This window comes from Egretta garzetta, unplaced genomic scaffold (assembly GCF_000687185.1).
Source record: "Egretta garzetta isolate BGI_Z169 unplaced genomic scaffold, ASM68718v1 scaffold281, whole genome shotgun sequence".
Classification (NCBI taxonomy): domain Eukaryota; kingdom Metazoa; phylum Chordata; class Aves; order Pelecaniformes; family Ardeidae; genus Egretta; species Egretta garzetta.
The window spans coordinates 256,098-278,300 of NW_009258674.1; the positions used below are offsets into that span (position 1 = coordinate 256,098).

The 22,203-nt window shown below is 37.8% G+C and overlaps 1 protein-coding gene across 1 annotated transcript in view; it reads left to right on the forward strand.

Moving 5' to 3' along the window:
- The first annotated feature begins 55 nt into the window (after positions 1 to 55).
- The window catches only part of ADAMTS19 (ADAM metallopeptidase with thrombospondin type 1 motif 19), a 152,948-nt gene continuing 130,800 nt past the window's right edge, over positions 56 to 22,203 (forward strand). The window contains exons 1-2 of the mRNA XM_009648858.2: positions 56 to 175; positions 685 to 1,518. Coding sequence (XP_009647153.1) covers positions 56 to 175; positions 685 to 1,518 — 954 coding nt within the window. The remainder of the gene's footprint in view (positions 176 to 684; positions 1,519 to 22,203) is intronic.

A 22,203-nucleotide genomic window follows, 5' to 3' on the forward strand; every position in this document is an offset into this window, starting at 1 on the left:
CGTAGCCGGTACCTGCCCGTTGTTAAGCGCCCGAGCAGCCCGTGTCCTGTAACCGATGGGTGGCCAGATAATGCGTCCCTCCGCGCTGAGGCGCGTTGCAACACACGCTCGCCTGCCCGAGATGGTGGTTCTCATGCGCAGCCCTGTCGTCTCAGCAGTGCTGTTCCTACCCTGTGTAGGATGACTGCGTAAAGAAAACTCTCTTCTGTCTCAGGCTAGCGGAGATTTTGTGTGTCCCCGCGTGTTTATAAAGCTGGTATGCTGGGAATTTTGGTTAAACTGCGTTACCGGGCGTGCAATACACTGACATCGCTAATCAATGATTACAGTCCAGCTTTATTGTAGCGGTAATGATGATACAGCACGTGCATCCGTCTGCCACTTATACGTGCAGCCATGGGGCATGTGTGCATTTGACTGCACTTTTCAAATCGTGATGGGTCTTGCAAGCCATGCTGATAACAAGGCTGAAGTTTTAAAATTCCCTTGTTCAGGTTTTCCCTGCTTAAGCCAACAATTTTTATTTAGCTGTACGGAAAGTTGCCGCTTTGTCTAAATAATGAAGGGTTTATGCAGCTCTCCTTTGCCTGGAGGTGATGGTCATGAAGAATAACATCCCCAGCAACTGGTACAAACACAAGTTCTGCCCAGCTTGAGCTGCGGCTCTTTCTCCACGTTTACCAGGCCCCTGAGCAGGAGTGGAGACATCTAGCGGCTGCCCTGTCCACCATCTGTAAAGACAGGATGAAAGGGCCAAATGGATCCCCCTGCATTTTGGGTGGCATGCTTGGTGGGCTTGGAGCCAGAAGGAGCATGTGGTGGGGGGCATGGGGTAAGTTTCTGGCAGGCGCTGTGTGCTGCTGGGTGCTCCATTCACTTAAAGCATCTGCTGGCCTTCCCGCAGGTCTCCATGCTTCAGAAGAAACTGAGGAGTGGGAGATCGTCTTCCCCGCGCTGTGGAGCCGGGGCCAGCAGGAGCCGGCGGGTGGCAGTGGTGGTGGTGGTGGGGGCTGCAGTACAGACCCCAGCTGTGGGAACCGGAGCAGCACCCTCAGTGCCCCCATCACACCTAGCCCAGTGGCCGGCAGTTCCAGGGAGGTGCGTTCAGTCTCCTCCTCGGTGGAGGGGCAGGCGCAGGCTGTGGGGGAGGCAGCAGAGGAAGAGGATGCTGAGGATGAGTATGAGTCTCAGGAGTTTTACCACTGGTCCCCCCTGCCCCAGGGGTCTGGTGCTGCCTCTCAGTTGCCATTGCCACCATCCTCCCCGCCACCACGTCCAGCAGAGGACGGAGATGAGGTGCTGCTGAGGATCCCAGCTTTTGCTCGGGAGCTCTACCTGCTGCTCAAGAGGGACAGCCGCTTCCTGGCTCCTGGCTTTGCCGTGGAGGAGCGGCTCGGGGGCGAGGGCAAAAGCCCACCTGGTGCTGCACAGTCACAACCTGAGAGAGCTTGTTACTACAGTGGTGCTGTCCTCCGCTACCCGGGCTCCTTCGCCTCCTTCAGTACCTGTGGTGGACTGGTAAGATGACCTTGCAGACCTTGCATGCAAGGTTTCCATCCAAGTGTCAGCTTTGTCTGCTGCTTTTCAATCCCATCCCTTTCCTGATGTCTTCTCTCTTTCCTATCCTCTTGTGTCCTACCTCTGTACTTATGCTTATTTTTAACCATTTTGCCATTCATAGGTCTATTATCCAATTCATAATTTTTTTTCAAATCCTACTTCTGCCTTTATCCTGTAAAGTTTTGATGTTCTTTGTCTCATTACCAGATGCACTTTTGTCTCTCAGTCCCATACCTTTCTTTTTTTGAATCTCCTTTTTGTTCTTACGCCATTCTTTCTTCAACTTTTCTCATCTCCCTCCCTAATTTTATCTTGGTCTTCAGTGTGTGCCTGTATTTATTTACCTCCATGCTCACTCAACCTCATTTTCCCTTTATCGTCATCTCTCCTTCAGTCCATCCATAATCCATTTATTCTTGATTCCCATCCTATATGCTAAAGTTATCTTTCTCATCTGTTATCTTCCTTATCTTCTACATCTCAGTTTTCAGACTGTTCTGTCTTTCCCACTTCTACCAATATTTTACATCTGTTTCTCACCTTCATTATTTTGTTTCTTTCATTCCTCTTACTTCTCTACCTCACAACTTCCCACATATGGTACCTGTAGTTACTTGGATTTGGGACTCCATATCCTTCTTTTCTTTCACTTCCTCCATAGAAGGATGCAACAAATACGTTCTCAGCAGAAATGTTAATACAGTCAGACCTTTTGAATGGTTATTACTTCTGTGGCGTATGTCCCTTATTTAAAACAAATTTCACCTGCTGTAGTTGCTGTTGGATCAGTCAGATAAAGACCAGAATCAGGCACACTGACAACAGCAGTGGTGATCCAGTGAGTTGCAATCCCAAGATACTTGGGGGTGTACGGAAAGAGTAGAAAGCAGCTGGGATGATGTAAAATGCTGGCAGGATTTTAAACAAAACCAATTATTACTACTATTATTCTCATTTTGGACCTTTATATGGCATCATAAACGCACACGCCTGCAGCACTTTACAGAATAGAATAAAAACAGTAATGGCGCTAGGGAGAGAGAACATCATCATGATCCTGGGTGTTTTGGGTGGCTAGATGGGTGTAAATCACCAAAATAAGATGATAGATGTTTTTCTTGTATTTCCTTCTGAATTTGAACATCTAAATTGTTCCATTGATTCATGGCAATATGCCAGCCTGGTTTTTATTCGCATGGTCATGAAGTGAAACCAGGTAAAATGTGGAAATTTTGACTGCTTATTCATTTGCCTGTTTGGACTTACTCAAAAGTCAAAACCCAAACTGAAATTGGTGGAGAGGGAACATAGGTGGATTGACACCAAATAAAATATTTGCCTGCACTCCTACAAAGTGAAACCGCCAAGTTTCACACAACCCTAAGTGGTTGGCATCTAATTATTGACAATTTGTCAGATTTTCCAAAGCATGGTAGTGTAATTAATTGTGGAGAAAAATATTGAAAGTCCACTGAAGGTGGTTGGAAAGCAATCAGGTAAAGGATTTTTATGTTCTGGAAAAGCATGTCTTCTGTACTCCTTGTCAGAATTTTACTTACTTCCACATTGCGTATAGGTAAAGTTAGGTTAGAGAAAATCTTTGCAAAGAAATTGGTAGAGATAATTATCACAAATGTCTGCTCAAAAGTGATGTACATCATTGCATATCTGTACTTGTTTTAACTTGATTTATAAATTGAAATTCAGTGTTTAAATAGACCGCAGTTCCTTAGGAGCCCCGTTAGTAATTTTTGATTCAGTCAGACTTTTCCTAGGAATACCAGCTTACACCCAGCCTATCGGCCATCTAAACATGCATGTGCCCAGATCGTGTTCCACATTCAGAAAGGTGCAGCTGAAATATAAACTATTCTGTGCATCTCTCATAAAATTCAAAACTGCTGTTGATGTTGACTGGTGGTGTCATGATCCTCAACTGCACAGTCTTGTTTGCAGTGAAATAGTTAAGCAGCTGTTCTTCATGAGAGTGTTGCTGCATCAGGCACATAGTTAAAAAAAATTGCACAGTGCTATTATGTCAAAGTTGTCATAACAAATCTTAAGTTATTTGTCATTCTTTATTCAGTCATTGCTTGGGCTCTATTACATATGTAAGTTGTTCTGTTTCCAAGAGTCTTGAAAAAACATCGTACATACATTGCATATTCTACTCTGTTTCCTCTAGGCCGTGCCCTGCAAAAAGAGCCAAGCAATATTTCAAACTACACTTTCTCTCTTAAGATGTAAAAATCCATTGAAACATGAACCTACAAATAATTTATTGTAGTTACCTCAATTACAATTTATTTTTTCATTTTTAATATTAAGAAATTTCAGAGAAAATATGGTATGAAGGTCTTAGATGTACTCTGATTTCAAAGCCTTGCAGACTTTGGGTTAGGATTACTAAGTTGCATATACTTTGGAAAGCCAAACAAGTGGGCTGTAAGTCCCTTAATATGCAGCTTAGATTCCACTTGGCAATTTTTCTTTTCAGTGTGAAATACAGCATCTCTGTCTAACAACAAAACTCCCACCATTCTGCTCCTCAGATAGTAGCCTTTTAGTGAATCTCTTTATTCACCGAGGAAAGTAACTGTAGTCTGACAGACAACAGTGATTTTGTCACTCAGGAGGAAGGGTGAAGTGTGAAGGCCGATAGAAAAGGTTTTGAGGGGGAATGTCATACATTGCAGTACAGATGTGTCGCTGATGTTGTGGGCTAGTTTGCTAGTTTTGTGAAAAGATACTGGATCTTCAATAAAATGAAAAAAAAGGCCTTGCATGAAATTGTTGTCATCCAAGTTAGGATGTTGGTGTTGGTTCCAACTTCTGAAGGCATGAAGAGAGACCTGACGTGCCAGTGACATTCAGGAAATAGAAAAAAATGTCTCTTTGCAAGACTTAACTGCTCCTTCTGTAGGCAGAAAGACAGAAGGATATTGTTGCAGATGTTAGGCACCTTATCCCCTTGAAGTGGGTTTTAGATGCTTTTATTCAAAAGGCACTGGTTGCAGTTGGGTAAAGCATGTGATGTACAGCACAACATTAAAGCTTCCCTGTATTTCTTATTTCACAGTTTTTGAGAGCTTTGGTAGTGTGGTTTTTTTCTTGAGCTGTTCAACAAAAGCCGGTATGGAGGGGTGATGATAATGTGCCATGTTAATCATGTGAATGTACAAGTGAAAAATGAGAGCTGTACTCCCAGATAATTACTAACCAAATTCTGACTGGCAGCATTGGCTTCATTTGGCAACCTATCTTCACAAGTGAAGAAAACATAACTCAGTGGATATTTCCTAATCAAAACTAAAGACTGGAGATATGCATGGACGATCTAGAAACTCCATCACCGTGACCTTGGTATAATCTCAGAGCTCACATGATCAATGATGACAGCCCTATCCAATGTCTTGGTAAAACGCTTGTGGATTCTTACATTCTTTTGTAGCTCAGTGAGATTGGCTCAGAGTACGTTTTGGGATTCTGCACTGGTGCTGAAGGAAGATTAATACAGAGAGGTTTCCAAGAATTCTCCATCTGTATGCTGACTGCCTACTTCTTGTTCATCGTTAGCCAAATACCAGGATGTAAGCAGTCCTGCTGATGCCAGTGAGACTGGTTTTCTGAAAGTGATGAACTGCAGAGCTGGACCATTAATTATTTAAATGGTAGCTTCTACGGCTTCCTTGTGTTTTGCCATAATATCTGAAATAAGAAGAGTATGTTATAGAAGAAACTTACTGTGGACTTAAAATCTGGCTATTGGTTTTTCACCAGTGAGCTGCTCTGCTCCTAGCATGGGAGCTGAAGTTGTCTCCCTGCATTTCCCCAAAGGAAGGTTTCCCCAAAGTAGGTTTCCCTACTCCTTTCATTTCAGAAAGAGGAGCATTTAATGTCATTTTTTCCTCAGCACTGAATTGCTCAGGTAGTACTCCATGGCTATGTGGGGACAGGCAGGGGTTTTCCCAATGTTTCTTTTCTTTTCCTTTTCAACTGAAGCAGTCTGCAATAAACAGAGAACAGCTAGGTAGAGAACGGATTTCAATGTCTTCTTATACCTAAAGCAATGGGATATGTTTAGACTGTTACGAAGTGCAAACAGGAGCAAATGTATACGCAGAGGACGGACAGGAGAATTCAGTTCCATACACAGTTACGCTGTTCATCGCAGCACTTAGCAGGTTGTCTAACAGAACATGTGTGGAGATCTGCCTAAACAGACAGCATTGCCAGCTGGATTAATTTGCTGGAGAGAACCTTTGAAATTCGTCTGCGTGGTTCTGTATTTTCACTGGATCTTAGGGAATGTGAAATGGTCAATAGCATATTTATAGTTCTCTAAATCCCTGAAGAGTCAATGTCAAATACCATTTGCAATGAAAATTAATGTGCATTTCCCCAGTGACTTGAGTGGGAACAAGTCTTAACACATCTCCAACCCAATCCAGGGAAGGGCTCTCTAGAGAAGTGTGTGATGCTTTTATTAGGCCTCATTGCTATTAACAAGCAGGTATTTAAAAATCTGATCAATAGTTTATAGACAAGCTGTCACAGATCTACTCCAGCTGTTACACATACATTTAAAGAGCAGTATTCAAAGCAATGCTGCCAGCATTAGCAAAAAGAATGGGTATCAGTACTGTGTCATGCAGAGATGTGCCAAATATCACTGGACAACAACATTTTAACAATGGTAATGTCCTACTTTTACAATAAAGCTGAAATAAATTAGGATGTGAAAAAAACCTATGTGCCTTCTTTGGTTGATGGAATGCTGGTATGGTACTTCAGTAAGATTTGGAAAAAACCTGAAGCACCTTTACAGGAAATGCATGATTTTTTATTTCTGACACAAACTGTGTTTTGAAGATTGGAGCTATTAGCTAACAGTAAGGAAATGACACATGATAGATTCAAAATTTTTTAGATTTTTTAGGATATTCTAAATGCAAATGACTCTTAAATTCAGGACACACGATAGAGCTTCTACAAAACTGGAACTTTTTATCTTGTACTTACCCATCGAGGATAGTCTGACTTTACAGGTTGTCTCAGAACGAGCAGAATGAAATTGTAATAGAACAACAGTAATAAAAAAGTGTTTTCTGTATTTGTAAAATTCTGCACACAGTCACTTTTGAGGATAGAATTCAGCCTGAGAAATGCCTGAATCTGTATCTTGATATCTTTCCTCATAGAGAAGGATTTTAACCACAGTGTTTCAACGTTTTTATATGGGAAAACTCCCAATGAATACAGTTCTTAGTTACACTTCCTAGTGATTCCTGCCATGAGAATAGTGGCTGACATGGCAAGTATACATGAATTTTTGGACAGCTTGGACAGTTCTGGAGAGCTGCACTGAACTTAGACCTTTTGTTTGTACAGCTTCTTTCAGTGGGAGTGGGATATTTAACCTGCTGCAACTCCTTTCCTGGCATAGGGTCAGACTGATTGGGAAAGCATAGATTATTTGCGTTGGGTGTGAGTAGCAAGCCTGACATTTGCTGTGCACTGCACATGCAAGGTAAATCCTTGCTTTTGTGAGCATCTTTGCTTTTGTGGGGCTCTTGGAGCAGCTCACGGGCTTCCTAAGTTGTCCTGGAAAACTGTGCTATTACAGGTTGTGAGCTCCTAGCATAAAGCTCTGCACCCTCGTAATAGACTTATTGCTTTGATCAAGCTGGGGAGTGACTGCCCCATTATAAATCCTGGACTGTACAGTACCAACATACAAGCCTGAAATGGGTTAAATAACAAGCCTCCTGTCAACCAAAAAATAGTACTCCTGCCTCCCCACTTAGTGATGTTGCAGTTACACATTACTGTTGAGTAACTGCCACACCAGATGCTTCTCCAAAAGAAATTGGAGACAATTACAGCTACTTTTGTGCTTTTGTGTTAGAAAACAGAGATCACTAACATTTACATAAAAGGGGAAGGAAAAAAGATTGTTAGCAATATTCATGGTCCATTTGACACCTACAGGCTAAAGTTTGACATTGCAGAAGGAGGATTATAAAATTAAATAGGATTATCCTTAAAGGCTGCCAGGATGAAATGAAGTACACAGTCCCTTCTATACGCTCAGTTTCCTGGGATCCTTAAATGAAAGAAAGGACAAATACAAGCAGTAAAATATGTGTTTAGATCCCCTCTTTTTAAAAACTAGGGCTAATGCAAGACAGAAAGAAATGGGAAATCACAAGTGATTTTTTTGGAGGCTTTTTAAGTTAGCTATTCAGAATGCTAAACTTTACTTTTTAGCACACAGTCTGCCTACTGTTACATTGTGAGTTTATTAAAGAAAGGGAATTTTGCTGAGGGGGACAGAAAAAAATATGTGCGTGAGGGTACTCTGTGAGTATCCTTTACTGAGAGGTCACCGGTTCACCAAGTTTTGCTTTGTTGGCTTACGCCTTATTTGTGTTTTAAACATCTTTAAATGGTTAATACAACATCTGTCATCATTAGAAATAGGTGGGTGAAGTAGGGCATGAGTGGAAATGTCAGCCCTGAACAGAAAGCAACTTTGCTCTGTTATGAAAGTGGGGTTTTTTGCAGAAAAACCAGAAGCATCCCTGAGAAAGTAAAGTGTTGGGCTAAAATTTGGGCTTCTCACCTCTGCATAAGGTAGAACCAATGAAATGTGGTGGTGCTCCTCCTAGGAGAATTCCCATACTTTCAATGTATATTTTGAGTCTGAGCTGGGTTGTTCCTCTTGGGTTTACATGGCAGTGGAACGTGGGGGAGAGGAGGGCAGCCAGGCTTTTAGAAGTCTGGTCTCCAACAGGACAAAGCAAGTTGTTCACATGAGTTTACTTTGGCACGCTTAGGCACAGGCGCATCTTCCTCCATCATAGGCTTATCTGCTGTTTTTGTTAATCTTTTTGTTACATTAAAATCTCTTAATTATAATCTCACCTTGAACACCTAATGAAGCATAACTGAAAACACAGTGAAGCCAGGGAAAATTGAAATCAAGAAGGTGACTATGGCCAGCTGGACTAACCAGCATATATGTACAAGCAAAGCACTATTAACAAACATTGCTTTATCCTATCTGAACAGCAAGTTAATTACAAATAGAACTACTAAATAAGATTAATTTTTATTTTTTCAGGAAGAAAAGGAGTACTGGAGATGGTGTTCCTTTAGATGTTTGATTAGTGTCATTAAGAACCATAAACCAACAAAGATCTATGTAAAGATAAAGGACTAAACCCTTTTTGTTTCTATTTTCCTTCTTGAGCTCTGATGCTGCAGTCTGTTGCTATTCATTCTTGCATTTCTGAGTGAAACATCATTTGGTTGAAGTTTTGTGTATCTGAGAAGTCTTGCTAATTGGGAAGAAGGGTAAGCCTTTTAAACAAAGCAACAGTAGCGTTAATGTAAAGCTGAAAGGTTTAGTTTTGATTTAGGCCGAGACTACGTTTGAACTATAACGATCTCTGTTTCCTTTAATATTCAACACTGGCATGGTATGCAAGATGTTGGGCCAAGATGCCTCAGACCATGTGGTAATGATTCCTTTCTCCTTCTAAGAGCTATCCTACAATCATGTAATCACTATACTGAGACAGGTTTGATTTGTGATTCCTGTTGTGCTTATAATAGCCTGCTGTTCTCAAGTGTGTAGTTTCAGTACAAATACTTCCTTTGCAATGTATTTCCAAGCCATAATTAGCAGTGAGAAATGTTATCTCCATAGTAGCTGTATTTAGAAAAATTGAGACTATTGTGAATCACTTGAGATCTCTAGCCACTGTAGTTAATAAGTATAGAATCAAGTTTATTTTGCAAGATACAGAAGTGAGATGGCAAGTCAGAAAAACTGGGTAAGTCAGTCCATTAATGAGTGAATTTTTTGCATTAATTAAATTAGTGAAGTTTTGACCCCCTAATTTGAAGGTAACTGCTTTAAAAAGAAAAGACAGAACACTGAGCCTCTCCCAGCTACAATGGTTAAGGCTAGTGAATTAGCATTTTCTCCACATCTTGTATCCCTGACTTTTATTCATATCTCATGATATGTGCCAATTGTTTCTTCTACAGCAAATGAACCAGCATTTTTAAAAGACACAAATGTTGTCTGTGTTGCAACCCTTCTAATTTTATTTTAAAAGCACTGTTCTTTGTCTTTCTTTTCTAAAAGATTTCTTGGACCTGCAAGAATGGAGATTCTTTTTGGTAGTTAGTGACAGGTTGTGAGAGGGGAAAAATAGGAACATCCATGATTTCCAAGATGTAATACCATAAAAACAGGGGAGCTGGGAAATAGGGAGGGAACAACAGAAAGCAGCAATTGCGGGGCTGATGGTAGGTGAGGATATTCAAGGAGGAGTCTGTGAAAGTTGATGGTTATGTAGAGGTAGCACGCAAACGATGCACATCTTTCTTTGCTGTGTGATAAAGTAAGCTACCAGAGTAGAAAGGAATGAATCAAAGCTGTTTGGACTTGGGAGAAGAACGAGATGTTTGCAGAAGTTTTGTAGAGTGTGTACCTTCCCTTGTTTTACTCAGGTCTCTCACTGACATAGCTTGAGGGTTGGTTGGTTACTCCTTGTTTAGCAGAAGCAGCAATGTATTGGGAATAGTATGAAATATGCTTAGCACTTGAGTGTGTGTGTGCTATGTTGCATATCCAGATGGTAGTTGGTCAAACTTTTATAAACCAATAGCCCCAAATATGTATGTTAGGTTTAAAATCAGATTTACGTATGTTGTGCATTAGCAGTTCAGTTAACCTTTTGCTGTTAACCTGTCACTGCCCGGACAATCTAGTCTTCTTGGTTATTTCTATTGCTTCTAATAATGACATAAATAAGCAAAGAAGTATTATTTGGAAGGGAAAGAAATAAGAACATTTCTAGTGTTAATTGTAGAACAGTTTATTTAGAATGATAAATTAATATCATAACATTAGTTGCTAATAATGCATACATCTGGACCTGAGTGAATAGAAGTCAAATTTTTTGGAAGCCTGTCCTGTGAATGTTTTTCTTGGGTCTACCAGTACTTCACTCAGAATTATTTTCTGAATGAGTTTTGCATCCCAAAATATAGAAATGTGCCCAAAACTGACTTATGAAGTGATTTAGTTTCTGTGTGATTATCCTCCAACAACTGCACATGCTTGTTTTATGATTTCAGCTGTGCTACTTTAAGTTCTCATTAGATGTCAGAAGTTTAACTGGGTCAAGTCAGGTCAAGCTTATTTAGATAGCAGTATGTTAAAGAAAATACAGATATTTCTGCAGATGATGTTAATTCAGCTGGGGACAACTTTTTATGATTCGGTGCAGAGTAAATGTCTGTTATGTCCCTCTGGGCTTAAGGGGATGCTGGCTGGGAGAAGTGCCTGAGTAATAGCTAGAGCCATTATAGTAATGCCATCTTTTATATAAAATGTTAAACTGTGCTTCAGATGTGTTCAAACTTCTCAGTGCTCTTTTTGTCAGTGAGAACACTGATTAGCCTGGTGATTGGATTATGATGTTGAAAAATCAGGTGTAACTGCTGCAAGGCTTCTTGTATGAAGTGCTTTGCTTTTCTTCTGAAGATGTGAGACAGGAAAAAAAAAAGGGACATAAAAAGGGACAAAAAAGCTGAGTGCCTGTTATTCTGTGATACAGCAGTGGCTGAAGGTTGAATTCTTATTCTTGGTATGTGCAGGGAGCATAAAGCCAGGCTTGTACACATATTCTCAGAACTCTAATATTTCATTGTGGCCTTGCTCAATTTGCTTTTTAATAATACTCCCTGAGCATAAAGCTGTCTGGATCTATGCCTCTGTCATAAGCTCTGCATGAAGCTCTTCTAACTTAGGCAATTTTTTAAAATCTTCTGTGAATTTACAAGCTTGTTGCAAGTTAGGGGATGGGAAGTTGCTTAGGTGATTTTATGCCTAGCTAGATCCCCAATCTTATTTGTCCCTCTATGACATAAATGGACCTCACCCCAAATACTTACTAAGTAACATATGAGGGGAGTGAGGGAGTTAAAAGAGTTTAGTTATAGACTAAAATTGATACAGTTATGTATATAAAATTTTAGTTTTCAAATTTCTGGCTGATATTCCTAGCATGTTTCCCTCTTTCTGTCTATTCACCTGTTTCTTTTGTATCTAAGGAAGCATAATAACAAAGATTTCTTCTATATCCCTTTGAGTTTGGGGTTTTTTTTTGCTCTTAATACAAAAGTACTTGATTGGAAATAATGGAAGGAAATAATTCCTTCCTTTCTCATTTCTTTTTGGGTGATGAGTCTTTTGCTTATTTCATGTAAACAAATTTGCTTAAAAGTGACCAGCCAGACTGATATTATTTGATTCAAGGTGCTAATATCAAAACACCATTCCTCCCACCATTTGTGTTCTTACGCACATAAAATCAAGCTCTCTAGCTTTTAACAAAAAAATATTTTTTTTTCCCTTTTAGTTAAAAGAATAGTTCTTGTAAAATAGTTACTGTTCATTCTTTCATAAGGGTATCAGAACTTTAGTTTCTATGTACCACAAAGGGTAAATTAATATATTTTTTTTCACAAAAAGAAGGGAAGGAGAGTCTAGGCTTAGAAATTAGAAGCAAAAAATTATGCATCACTTGGAAAAAAAAATTTAGATACAAATTCCAATTAGGAGTGGAGGCATAGAAGTATATGACTTCTATATATTTTGAACTTTTTTAAGCAATGTGAATCTAAAATGATAATAAATTGTGAGAGTCTTATTCATTTCTCTTAAAGCCACCAATTCTGGATTTATGTAATTCTAGATAGAGTTATAAAAAGCCCTAAGCATAACTTTATTTTATAGATGGACTAACTTTATTTGTTGAATTATAGTTCTATGCCCATAAATACAATTTATTTTCTTTTCTTGAGTTACTGTTTTCCACAGTTAGTAGTTTTGGCAAATTGTAGATTTGAACAAAACTGAGTTTCATGGAGTGTTGCCTTGAATTAAATAGTCTTTGAATGCAGTTCAGCCCCTGTCTCAGAAGAAAACCAAAATAATGGAGTCGCGGATAGATATTTCAATAAGGATTAGCAGAGATTAAATTTCTCTATGGGCAATCATGGGCGGGTTTTGGAGCTGTGCCACATCCCTCTGTGGCTACAATGAAAGCACATGGGTTTGAACAATGGTAGCTCATTGGTATGCACTATTTGAGTGTTTTACACGGATGATTCAATTTAAACTTGGATCCCTTGTGTTGATCTTTTTGGTACTAGTCTAGGTGCTTTATTTAATGTAAGTTACGTACACAGTTGGTGATATTTTCTGTTCAAATATTCTGTGTGGGACTCGGTGTAGAATGCTTTGTGCTCATCCTTTGTGTACTATTACATTTTTGCCTGCATAAAATAGTATTTCACATTCTCATGGGATTAAATCCAGGCTTCCACTAAAGAAATGGGATTAATGCAGTTTCATTAGCTAAAGGTACAGCAGTTTGATTCATCTTCCAAAAGAGTGGTTTTTAGCCTTAGCACAAGAAAGCACAAGAAGTGCTGAAGTTACTGAGTCTTGAATTGCAGGGATTTTTTCCGTAGGTGATATGTTTTCATAGGTTTTGCTTTTTCTAGGACTAGTCATGTTTAGCTATGCAAAGGGACTTTCTAACACAGTGTTCATAATTACTGAAATGTTGTTATAGAATAAATGATCTGGAATATCACTAAACCAGTTCATTGTAAAGAATATTTAACTTAAGTTTTATGGAATAGAGTTTTTTAAAATCCTGGCTTACTTTAGAGAAACTTATTCTGGAAAGGGGATATATTTGGGGTTGTGATTTTTTTTTTAACAGTAAATCAACGGTGGCATTTCATTTAATATAGCATGTAATTGATGAGCAAAATTAAGAGATTGTTAACATCATACATCACTTAGTTATGACAACATTATAGATGTATTTTACAGGTTAGGTGGCTGTTTTAAAAACGGATTTTTATGCCAGTTCTGCCTTGAATTATGCAAATAAAGGGCTGTATCATGGTTTTTCAAGCATAATTGTATCTTGGTTTTCAATTTTATTTTAGTTTAGTTTATTGGTCTATATTAGTCACCTGTGGTTGATTGAGCATGTTGCTCCAGCATACTTTTTGAAGAAAAATAAAATAAGGCTTTCCAGAATGTTTCAGGCAACAGACAAGAAGCGTCTTTATTCATTAGTCGGTGCATGCATCAACGATGGAGTTGAAATCGTGGAACTACATAAAACACCTGTTTAATGTATGATTGTGGGGGGGACAAAATGAAGATCTTTGGCCATGGGACTCAAACATATCTTTGAATTTTTTTCCTTTGGTTTATCAGCCTTGGTACTTGGCTAATGCTTCTTTTTGTAATGGTAGTAACTTCCTTTAGTCCATTTGGAAACAACTTAAATCACCATCAGCTCTGGTCATTGCAGTTTTGATGAACCAAACTGAAGGCACGGCCCTTGTGTGTTGCTGTACTATTACTGTGTCTTCTAGCTTCTTGAAACATAGGCGTACATGAAAATGAGAACTCGTAAAAATAAAAAAGTAATTCTCTAGCCCACATAAAGATAGATCAAAATATGAAATCTGAAGACCAAAATGCTGGGAGACCACTGAAAGAACTTATTTTTTTAAAAAAAGGTTCTGATTGTAACTGACCATTTAGAGCTGCAAGTACAGAAAGTTTATGTGTTCTCTTAGTAGAATAATAAATTCCATTTTAATTAAATTGACTTCTGATCAATAGAATGTTTGCATACACATGAAGAAGAAGAAGCTAGGTGGCCAATTCATTACTTTTGCACAGATACTGCCTTCTAGTTTCCTGGTTTTTACTAGCTCTAGCTCCACTTATGAATTATTATTGTAAAATAAATTAATTTTGTAACATAAAGATGTATGCACTGAATTTTTCTACACACCATAAAATCAGAATCTTGATTATATAACAACTTTATATTTACTATCACAGCAGTACCATTGATCTAAATTGATATGAAATCAGATCTGCATCTGCTTAGGGTTTAGACAGAGAGGGCGGGGTAGTGTGGCTTGCTCTATTGAGCATATATTGACCAGAGCAGATTGAGATTTTTGAGGGTTGCATCCATGAAATGATTTTTCCATGACAACAACCTAATTTGTCTTCCCTTCTAACATTCTAAAATTGAGGAAGTGTTTTCTGATCTTAACTATAATGTGGTTACCCTCTTACCATAATATCAGGGCTTGGTCATAGTTGACATAAACATAGTAGTTCTGAAAGAGACATAGGATGGTCTTTAGTGTCGTTCAAAAAAAAAATCATGTTAGACAAGGTTTCTGAGCAAAAGATACGTATTTTATTATTTCAGTTTATGTCACTGTACTAAATAGACAACCTTTAAGGCTTTCTAATCCTTCCTTAGAGCTTGTTTCTTCTGTAATAGAAGCTAAACTACTTGAGAGATAGTAATTCCAGAATCTAACTGGTTTTACTTATCAGTTCAACCTTCTGAGATAAAGAGTAGGAGCTATTGAGTGAAGGGAGAAATAATTGGAGACACCAGTAACTTATTACATGGGGGGGTTGGAAGAATAGGTGATATTTTCTTTTGTGACGTCTGTATTTTAGGCATGTAAGGTTGAAAATACCGTATTTGTTTTCTTAAGGATTGCAGAGTGTGCTTTGTGTGCAGTTACGGATATTCTGCACATTTAATAGCTGCACCACTGATGAAGACTGGCTTGCCAATAGCTGTCTCTATTCTTAGTGATATTAGTCAATCATTGCATAGTTACCTGGAGCAAAAGCTTACAATACAGTTTTTTAATTTAAGTTAGTTTAAAAATCAAGTTTTTAAAGTGTGTCTTTAACCCAGTGTGTCTTGGAAGTAGGTTTTAAATTGACTGTCACATACGTAATGTAAAATTTGACTTCCCATTTCAACAATGGCTTGTAGCACTTGGATCAGAAATACTAAGCTGATTTTAAAATTTTATAAAATAAAGTCACCTGTGCTAAGATTAGTAGGCTTTCTGTACCTCATAAACTTCCAGAGTGCTGCATAAGGAAAAGAAATAAGAACATGCCTGTGGTAAGTCTGCATTTCTTAGTTTATAGTTTCTAAGTATAAATCTTTAGGTGTTAATAATCTTGAATTTATGATTTTAAAGGTATATCTGTGGAATACTTTTCTTGAGTGAACACGAAACTGTGTATGTGAAAGAAAATGGAATTTTATGTACTGCAAACTCAAAGTCCAGATTATCTCTATATTGCATAGTTTCTCTCCTCACTCCCCTCCCCCCTTCCCCCCCCCCTTGTTTAAAGGATGTAGAGCCTAAACACTTGGTAGATTAATAGATGTAGAGCTGTGGAGGATGTGCATTTGGAATCTGGGTAGCTGCAATTTAGTAAAAGAATATATTTATTTACACTTTACATTAATTTACAATTTTTATTTCAATTTTTTATGACAGTAATTATAGCTATGTAACATGATAACAGGAAAAAAAGGCATTTAGGTTATGCTTGTCAAACATTTTTCATATATGAACTTTTGTGTGCAACTGCAGTTGTTTGTTTTGTGGATGTTGCAGTTGAAAGCTAGCTTTTAAACTGTGGTTTATGTCAAAATTTTAAAATACAGCCACTAATTTTGAATTTCTCAGATTATTAGTATTCAGCCTACACAGTCCCCAAACTGAATTCTTGTTAAGAATACATGGGCATAAATATCTTGGCCAAATTTATATTGTAAGTCAGTGACAGAACAAGATTAGAATTCAAAACTTAAAACAAAGACAGAAAAAAAGTAAATAATAGAATTGGACTAGAATTTAGAGATCAGGACAGTATCGACTTAATATAACATCACAGCCAAGTACATGTCCCCTCTGTGAGAGGTGATGATGCTGATGTAGGCAGTGGCATAGATCAGCTGTTATTACCAGAAAAAAACCCAAATTCCAACAGAACAGAGTTGTAAGGATTATTCAGCCTAAACTGAGGATGTACTGAATGAGCTGTTATATGTTTTAGAAATTGTATACACAGAAATGTTCTATTATTCATGCAGGATTACAGCTGTTGATTATTTTTTTTTAGTACCTTGGACAAAGATATTTGAGAAAATTTTCTTTCTTTCTGAGTGTGTTACATTTCAGTAACATTACATGTTCGGTAGGGTATTTTTCATTATGTTTTTCCTCTTTATTTTCAGATGTCCCTTTTTTGTTTTCCATGCCCCACCTACTGCCCACAAGGGTCACCAAGTTCATTTTAACAGGTCTGCTCGCTATCTGTCCATCCGTCCACCCACCCAATATATATTTATACATATATTTTATATGTATAGGTTGGATGGCACTAAAATGAGGTCACCTGAATGATTGGTATCTCCATGAGACCCACATTTCCATCGTTCTGGGGCTTCAGTAAAGATGCTGGCGCTCTTGTTGGCTATCCCTGTTCTTTACATTTTTATCTGTCTCATACATTACATTCTTTGTCTTCAACCCCCAGAATTTTAAATTATCTGAAGGTTACTAGTATCTATGATGCAAATCATGAAGTAACAGAATTATCTTTATGTGACACATTGGGAATAATTTATCTGTGGTTAGACACGGTTTGATTGCCATCTATTTTTTAGGAAAAGAAACTATACAACAGTAGTGGTAAGTTTAGCTTTAGTAGTTTATGCTTTATATTTGTTACACTTCTGTTTGAAGCATTTGAAAATAGCACTCAGAATTGCCTTACAGTAGCAGTTTTCAATGAATTATTGTTAGAGATACTTCAGCTACCATAAACTGGAACTGATTAGACTTGTCTCTATGGAGAGAAAGAGCAGCAAACAGAAATCTAGTTCAAGGGACAATCTGTAAAGGTTTCTGTAGTTGTTCCAGTAAGAGTCATCTTCAGGTTTCGCTCAGCACCAGTGTCCTATTTGCCTCCTTTTAACATTTAATATTTTGAAACTTGAGTTATGGTGCACTAGTGATTTTGAAATCTTTTTTGTATGTTTAAATTATGCTATGCCTTCTCAGTGCAAGACTTAAAAGGGTTTGGGATGAGTCCTGCATTTTAAAGTATTGAGCTTCTTCCAGTGTTTTGACACAATTAATTTGGCTAAAGCAAACTACAATTAAACTATACTTCTAGGTAACTGCTGCCAAAAAAAGAGTGTATAGTGGAATCCATTTACAATGTGCTGTTGAAGCAATAACTCTGTGAAAAGAATAACATATGTTTGATTTCAGTAAACCTCTTCTTAAGGTTTTGTTTTTTTTTTTTTTAAAGGAGAATCTATGAAAGCTTATGCATGATGTTGTAATGAACCTGCTGGCACATTACTTAGGAGAAACAATTTTTTAACACAGTATATAGCTAGTAACATGTTGTACACCTTACAGTACTGGAAAAGTAAGTTGCATCAAAGACTAACATGCAAAACTAGTTGGATCTAGAAAATTGAGATGAAAAAAGGTATTTTTGTAAAAACAGATTGTCAGATGTAATAATGACTTTAAAATAACAAATTGGAAATAACAAATGGTATGAATTGTTATCCCTAATGATCCATATGAAGCTGACTGCGTTTCAATGGAAGATGTACCTTTGGTGCAACTTGGTATGATCATTCTGAAGTCCCACTCTCACAAATTTAGCTAGCAGAGTGGGTGACAATGTTCTAGTAAATTTTACCTGGTTTTCAGCGTGACTTTTGTTCATACTAATGTGGAGAGAAGGCAGTAATGTGGAGAGAAGGCAGATGATAAAGAACATATTCTTTCTGATGATTCTCTGTTTTCAAAGGAAAAAACCCTCTTTTGCTGAAAAGGTCCTGGCCAGTTCTAGTCATGAACAACCTAGCTTGGATGCTTTATGTGAACAGGAGGTAAGATCAGAAGCAACACCTGGGGAGCTGACTTTGCTTTAGTGGTAAATTCAGAGCTGGGAGGCACAGGAGAATTAAACAGACCAAAGACTGGTGTAAGTGGCTTCTAGTGTGACTTACTACTTTTATACTACATTTATAAATTTCCTTTACAGACTGATGACTTAGCTGGCAGTGACAGGAGGAGGAAAAGACTGTTTATATTGATTGCAGGATCATTATGAGCCATCAAGCATGATGTGGGGGTGAAAGATTTGTCTAACTGGTCTAAAAGGACATTTAGTGGGGATACAGAAACTTATATTGTCATTTCAAAAAGTTGCAGTGAAATGATATCTGGAATATGGATTGCAGTTCCGTTTGCTGATGTTCAGAGAGAGGAATTCAGTTGTAGCTACAAGGATAATTATAGTAGTAAAGCCTATTTCATCAAGAAACAGTCAAAGGCTGATGTGTTTAAAATCACAGAGCAGAAATTGCAGTACAATATGATTACCTGTTATAAAAACACTGGAGTGAATATCAAGGAGCCTGCAAAGCTGGCCAAGGAGGAAAACAATATAGACCCAGGATCAGATGGGTCTAAAATAATGGCCGTGAATAAATTAAGGTGAGAAAATTGGAAGGATTTCCAACTATTAGAAGAGAAAAATCTGAAACAAATTTCAAGTAGGAATAGTAAAATAACAGTACAGCAGTTTTATTAAAACAACTTTAATTAACAGTAACATCAAGGAAATACACTAGGAAGAAGTTTAGGCTGCTAAAGGATTTGTGTTACAAGGGTAAATGTAAGAAAGCCTCTATTTTACAAAGTCTTGAAGGCATAGGGGGCTGGACTTGATCTGTGGATCTAACACATCTAAAATACAAAGGCAATTTGCATTCCCTGTTGTACACTGTTTCCTATCCTTTATTAATTTTTGCGATCTTGCAGGACTTTAGCAGTGAGAATTAAGGTAGTGTAATGAGAATAATGAAATACTGCATGCTGCACATGACATAAAGAGAAAATTGGACTTGATGTAGCAAGTTGAGATTAGCTGAGTCTGTTTTTAATATTAAAGTGAAATTTATACACAAACCTACAATTTCAGAAGTAATGTATAATTCTCTTTGATTTCCTGGCTAGAGTAAAAAGATTAAATGGCTTTTTATGACTTTGCAACAGTAATAAAAAGCCTGATAATCCATTGTGCTAGGTAAGTCACTAGAGGAATCAGCCAACTGTTGTTCTTTCATCTGGTGCTTCCTTCAAGACAATGTCATTTGTTCAGAAAAATATACATGGCCTGTGTTAATACCAAGTGCTCCAATCAGCACTGGAGAAGTCTAGATGATTCACTTGGTAGCAAGTGGTCTTTTCCTGATGGGGTTCTCTCTTCTTCACAGAATACGCAACTTTTCTGTGTATTGGTGCGTGTTTTCCTTTGTTACAGGTGCTTCTTAAGGTTGGGGATTTTGATCCTTTAAGCCACAGCTTAATCAATGAGGACCTGGCCAAGAGCTCCTGAGGCAGGGGAAAGGAAAGGGGTTTGAAATGTAATTTCAGCATTTGACAATCGGTTTATCAGTCCTACTGGATTCTTCTGGAGGTCAAAGGGCAAGTGTACAGTAGTTGAAAATACAGTGACTTCTCTGGAAACAGTGGCACAAGCTGAACAAGAGGACTCTATGAGTGATGTGACAGAATTGTTGCGGGAGTCTATAGCCAGTTGATATTTCTAATAAGATCAGAGAATAGTTGGCATGTGAAGAGGTAGTCACTCGAACCTGGTGACCAGCCTGTTACTTAGCACAGAAAGCTGCGGCACTTGCAGGGACTTGTTAGGTTCATGAGTTTCACTGGTGATGGCAGTGACTGAACATCTGATTTAAAAACACCACCACAAATTTAGGAAGCACATTTTGTGCTTTTGCCTAAAAAAGGCACTTATAATAAATGAGCTCAGAATTGATAAATTCTGTGCATTTTATTTGCAAATTCATTTTGCGTGTAATGAATGCCTGTTTACTAGTGAGCAGCATAGTGAGTGCTGCTGAGTAACAACAGTTATTTTCCTGCATGTCTGTGGATTTTTCAGAGAGTGAGGAGTGTGTGTTTTTGTTTGTGTATAGTCATTGTAGAACACTATAAAATGGCAAGAGAAGCAAGGGTAATAACTACTTCAGCATTTTAATGTTATTCTTCAAAAATTACAGATTTTTAAACAGTATCTCCTTATGGTGGTGATCATGAAAGATGTATACTGTGGTGGAAACTAGAGAATTTGTACTTGCTCTGAAATTTGTACTACTCTTTAGCAAAAAAGGGTTTTGTACCCTTGTGTTCATCTTTGTGTACCAAGTCATAACACACCCTTTTAGGTAATATCTTGGTTAAAAAAAATGTTTACCATTCATCATGTGGGCTAAAGCCCATTTGGTATAAAGACCTTGAAATGTAAATATATCTTCATTACACATTTATTATAAAGAACATGTATTGTGTCATGGGCAATATTTCAGCTTTTCATCTTTGGTGTGGATTGTTGTGGATTTAAAAATCTCCATGAGACCAAAGAGAGCAAAAGAGATGAGAACTTTTATGGTAAACCCAGATACCACAGGACCTACGATAAAAGTGACAGTGCTGAAACAAAAAACAGATGTGAGACAGGGATAAGGAGATTATAGCATTGTAGTGATACAGATAGATTTTTTTTTGACATGGACCCTTCTTGATATATGTGCCTTTACAGCTTTTCCCGTCCTGTATTTAAAACTGGAATTAATTGAAACACTTTAAAGCTTAGTGTTAATAATGAGAAGTTTACCTGTAAGCATTGAAAATAATTTTTTAAACGCTTGGAAAGTCACGGTGTGAACTATCTACACTTACGTTAATTTTATAATTTCTGTTTTGCTGTTTTGTCACCTTATGATACGTGTGCAAAATGCATCCTCTACCTTTAAAGACATTGTATTGCAGCTATGCAGACAGGTTGCAGCTTGAGGTTTCATTATCTCAGATATGACATGTGCCCAAAGTGCCCTACAAAAGTTCTGACTTTTGAGTCTTTATCTTGGAGGTGTAAGTACTGATCATTATAAGCTATGGCCTTCATAGCCTAATGATACAAATTATACTGAAGCATGTTTGTCTAACTTCCAATAAGAACTAAGTCCATCACAAAGAATATATTAAACAGAACTGAGATATTTCTGCAGATGCCTTCCACATAAATTAAAAATACATCCTAAATATGAAAAGTTAGCCATGTAACTTAGGGTATTTATACTCTGTAAATGGCCAACATGTAGAATTTTCTGTGTCTTTATATCATAAAAGTGCAGTCTGCAGTTTAGAGATATACATTCTAATCTTAAGACTTTACTTTCTAATCTCAGATTTTTATCTAGGGAAAAGAAATGTAAGCTTCTCATCAAACAGGTTGGCACTATTTTGGACCACTTGGATGAGCAAGTTTTTGCGGAGCTGTGAGATTCTTGCAGAGCATATAGCCTGCCATATAGTTACCAACTTCCCAGTTGAAACTCAAATGCCTTTTCTTAGCTTAGCTGTATTTCAGCAAAACGCCACTGGAAGAACCCAAGACTTTCTACAAGATAGTTTGCATATCACCACGAACTAAATAACTAAAATTCAGAACGTGGAACTATCACAGGAAGCTTGTAGTCAGTGAGTTTGGAGCATGGCTATGAAACAGTATGTTGTTGGTGAGATATTCTTACCACCAAGTAAATTTGCTGCTTCTCCACCGCT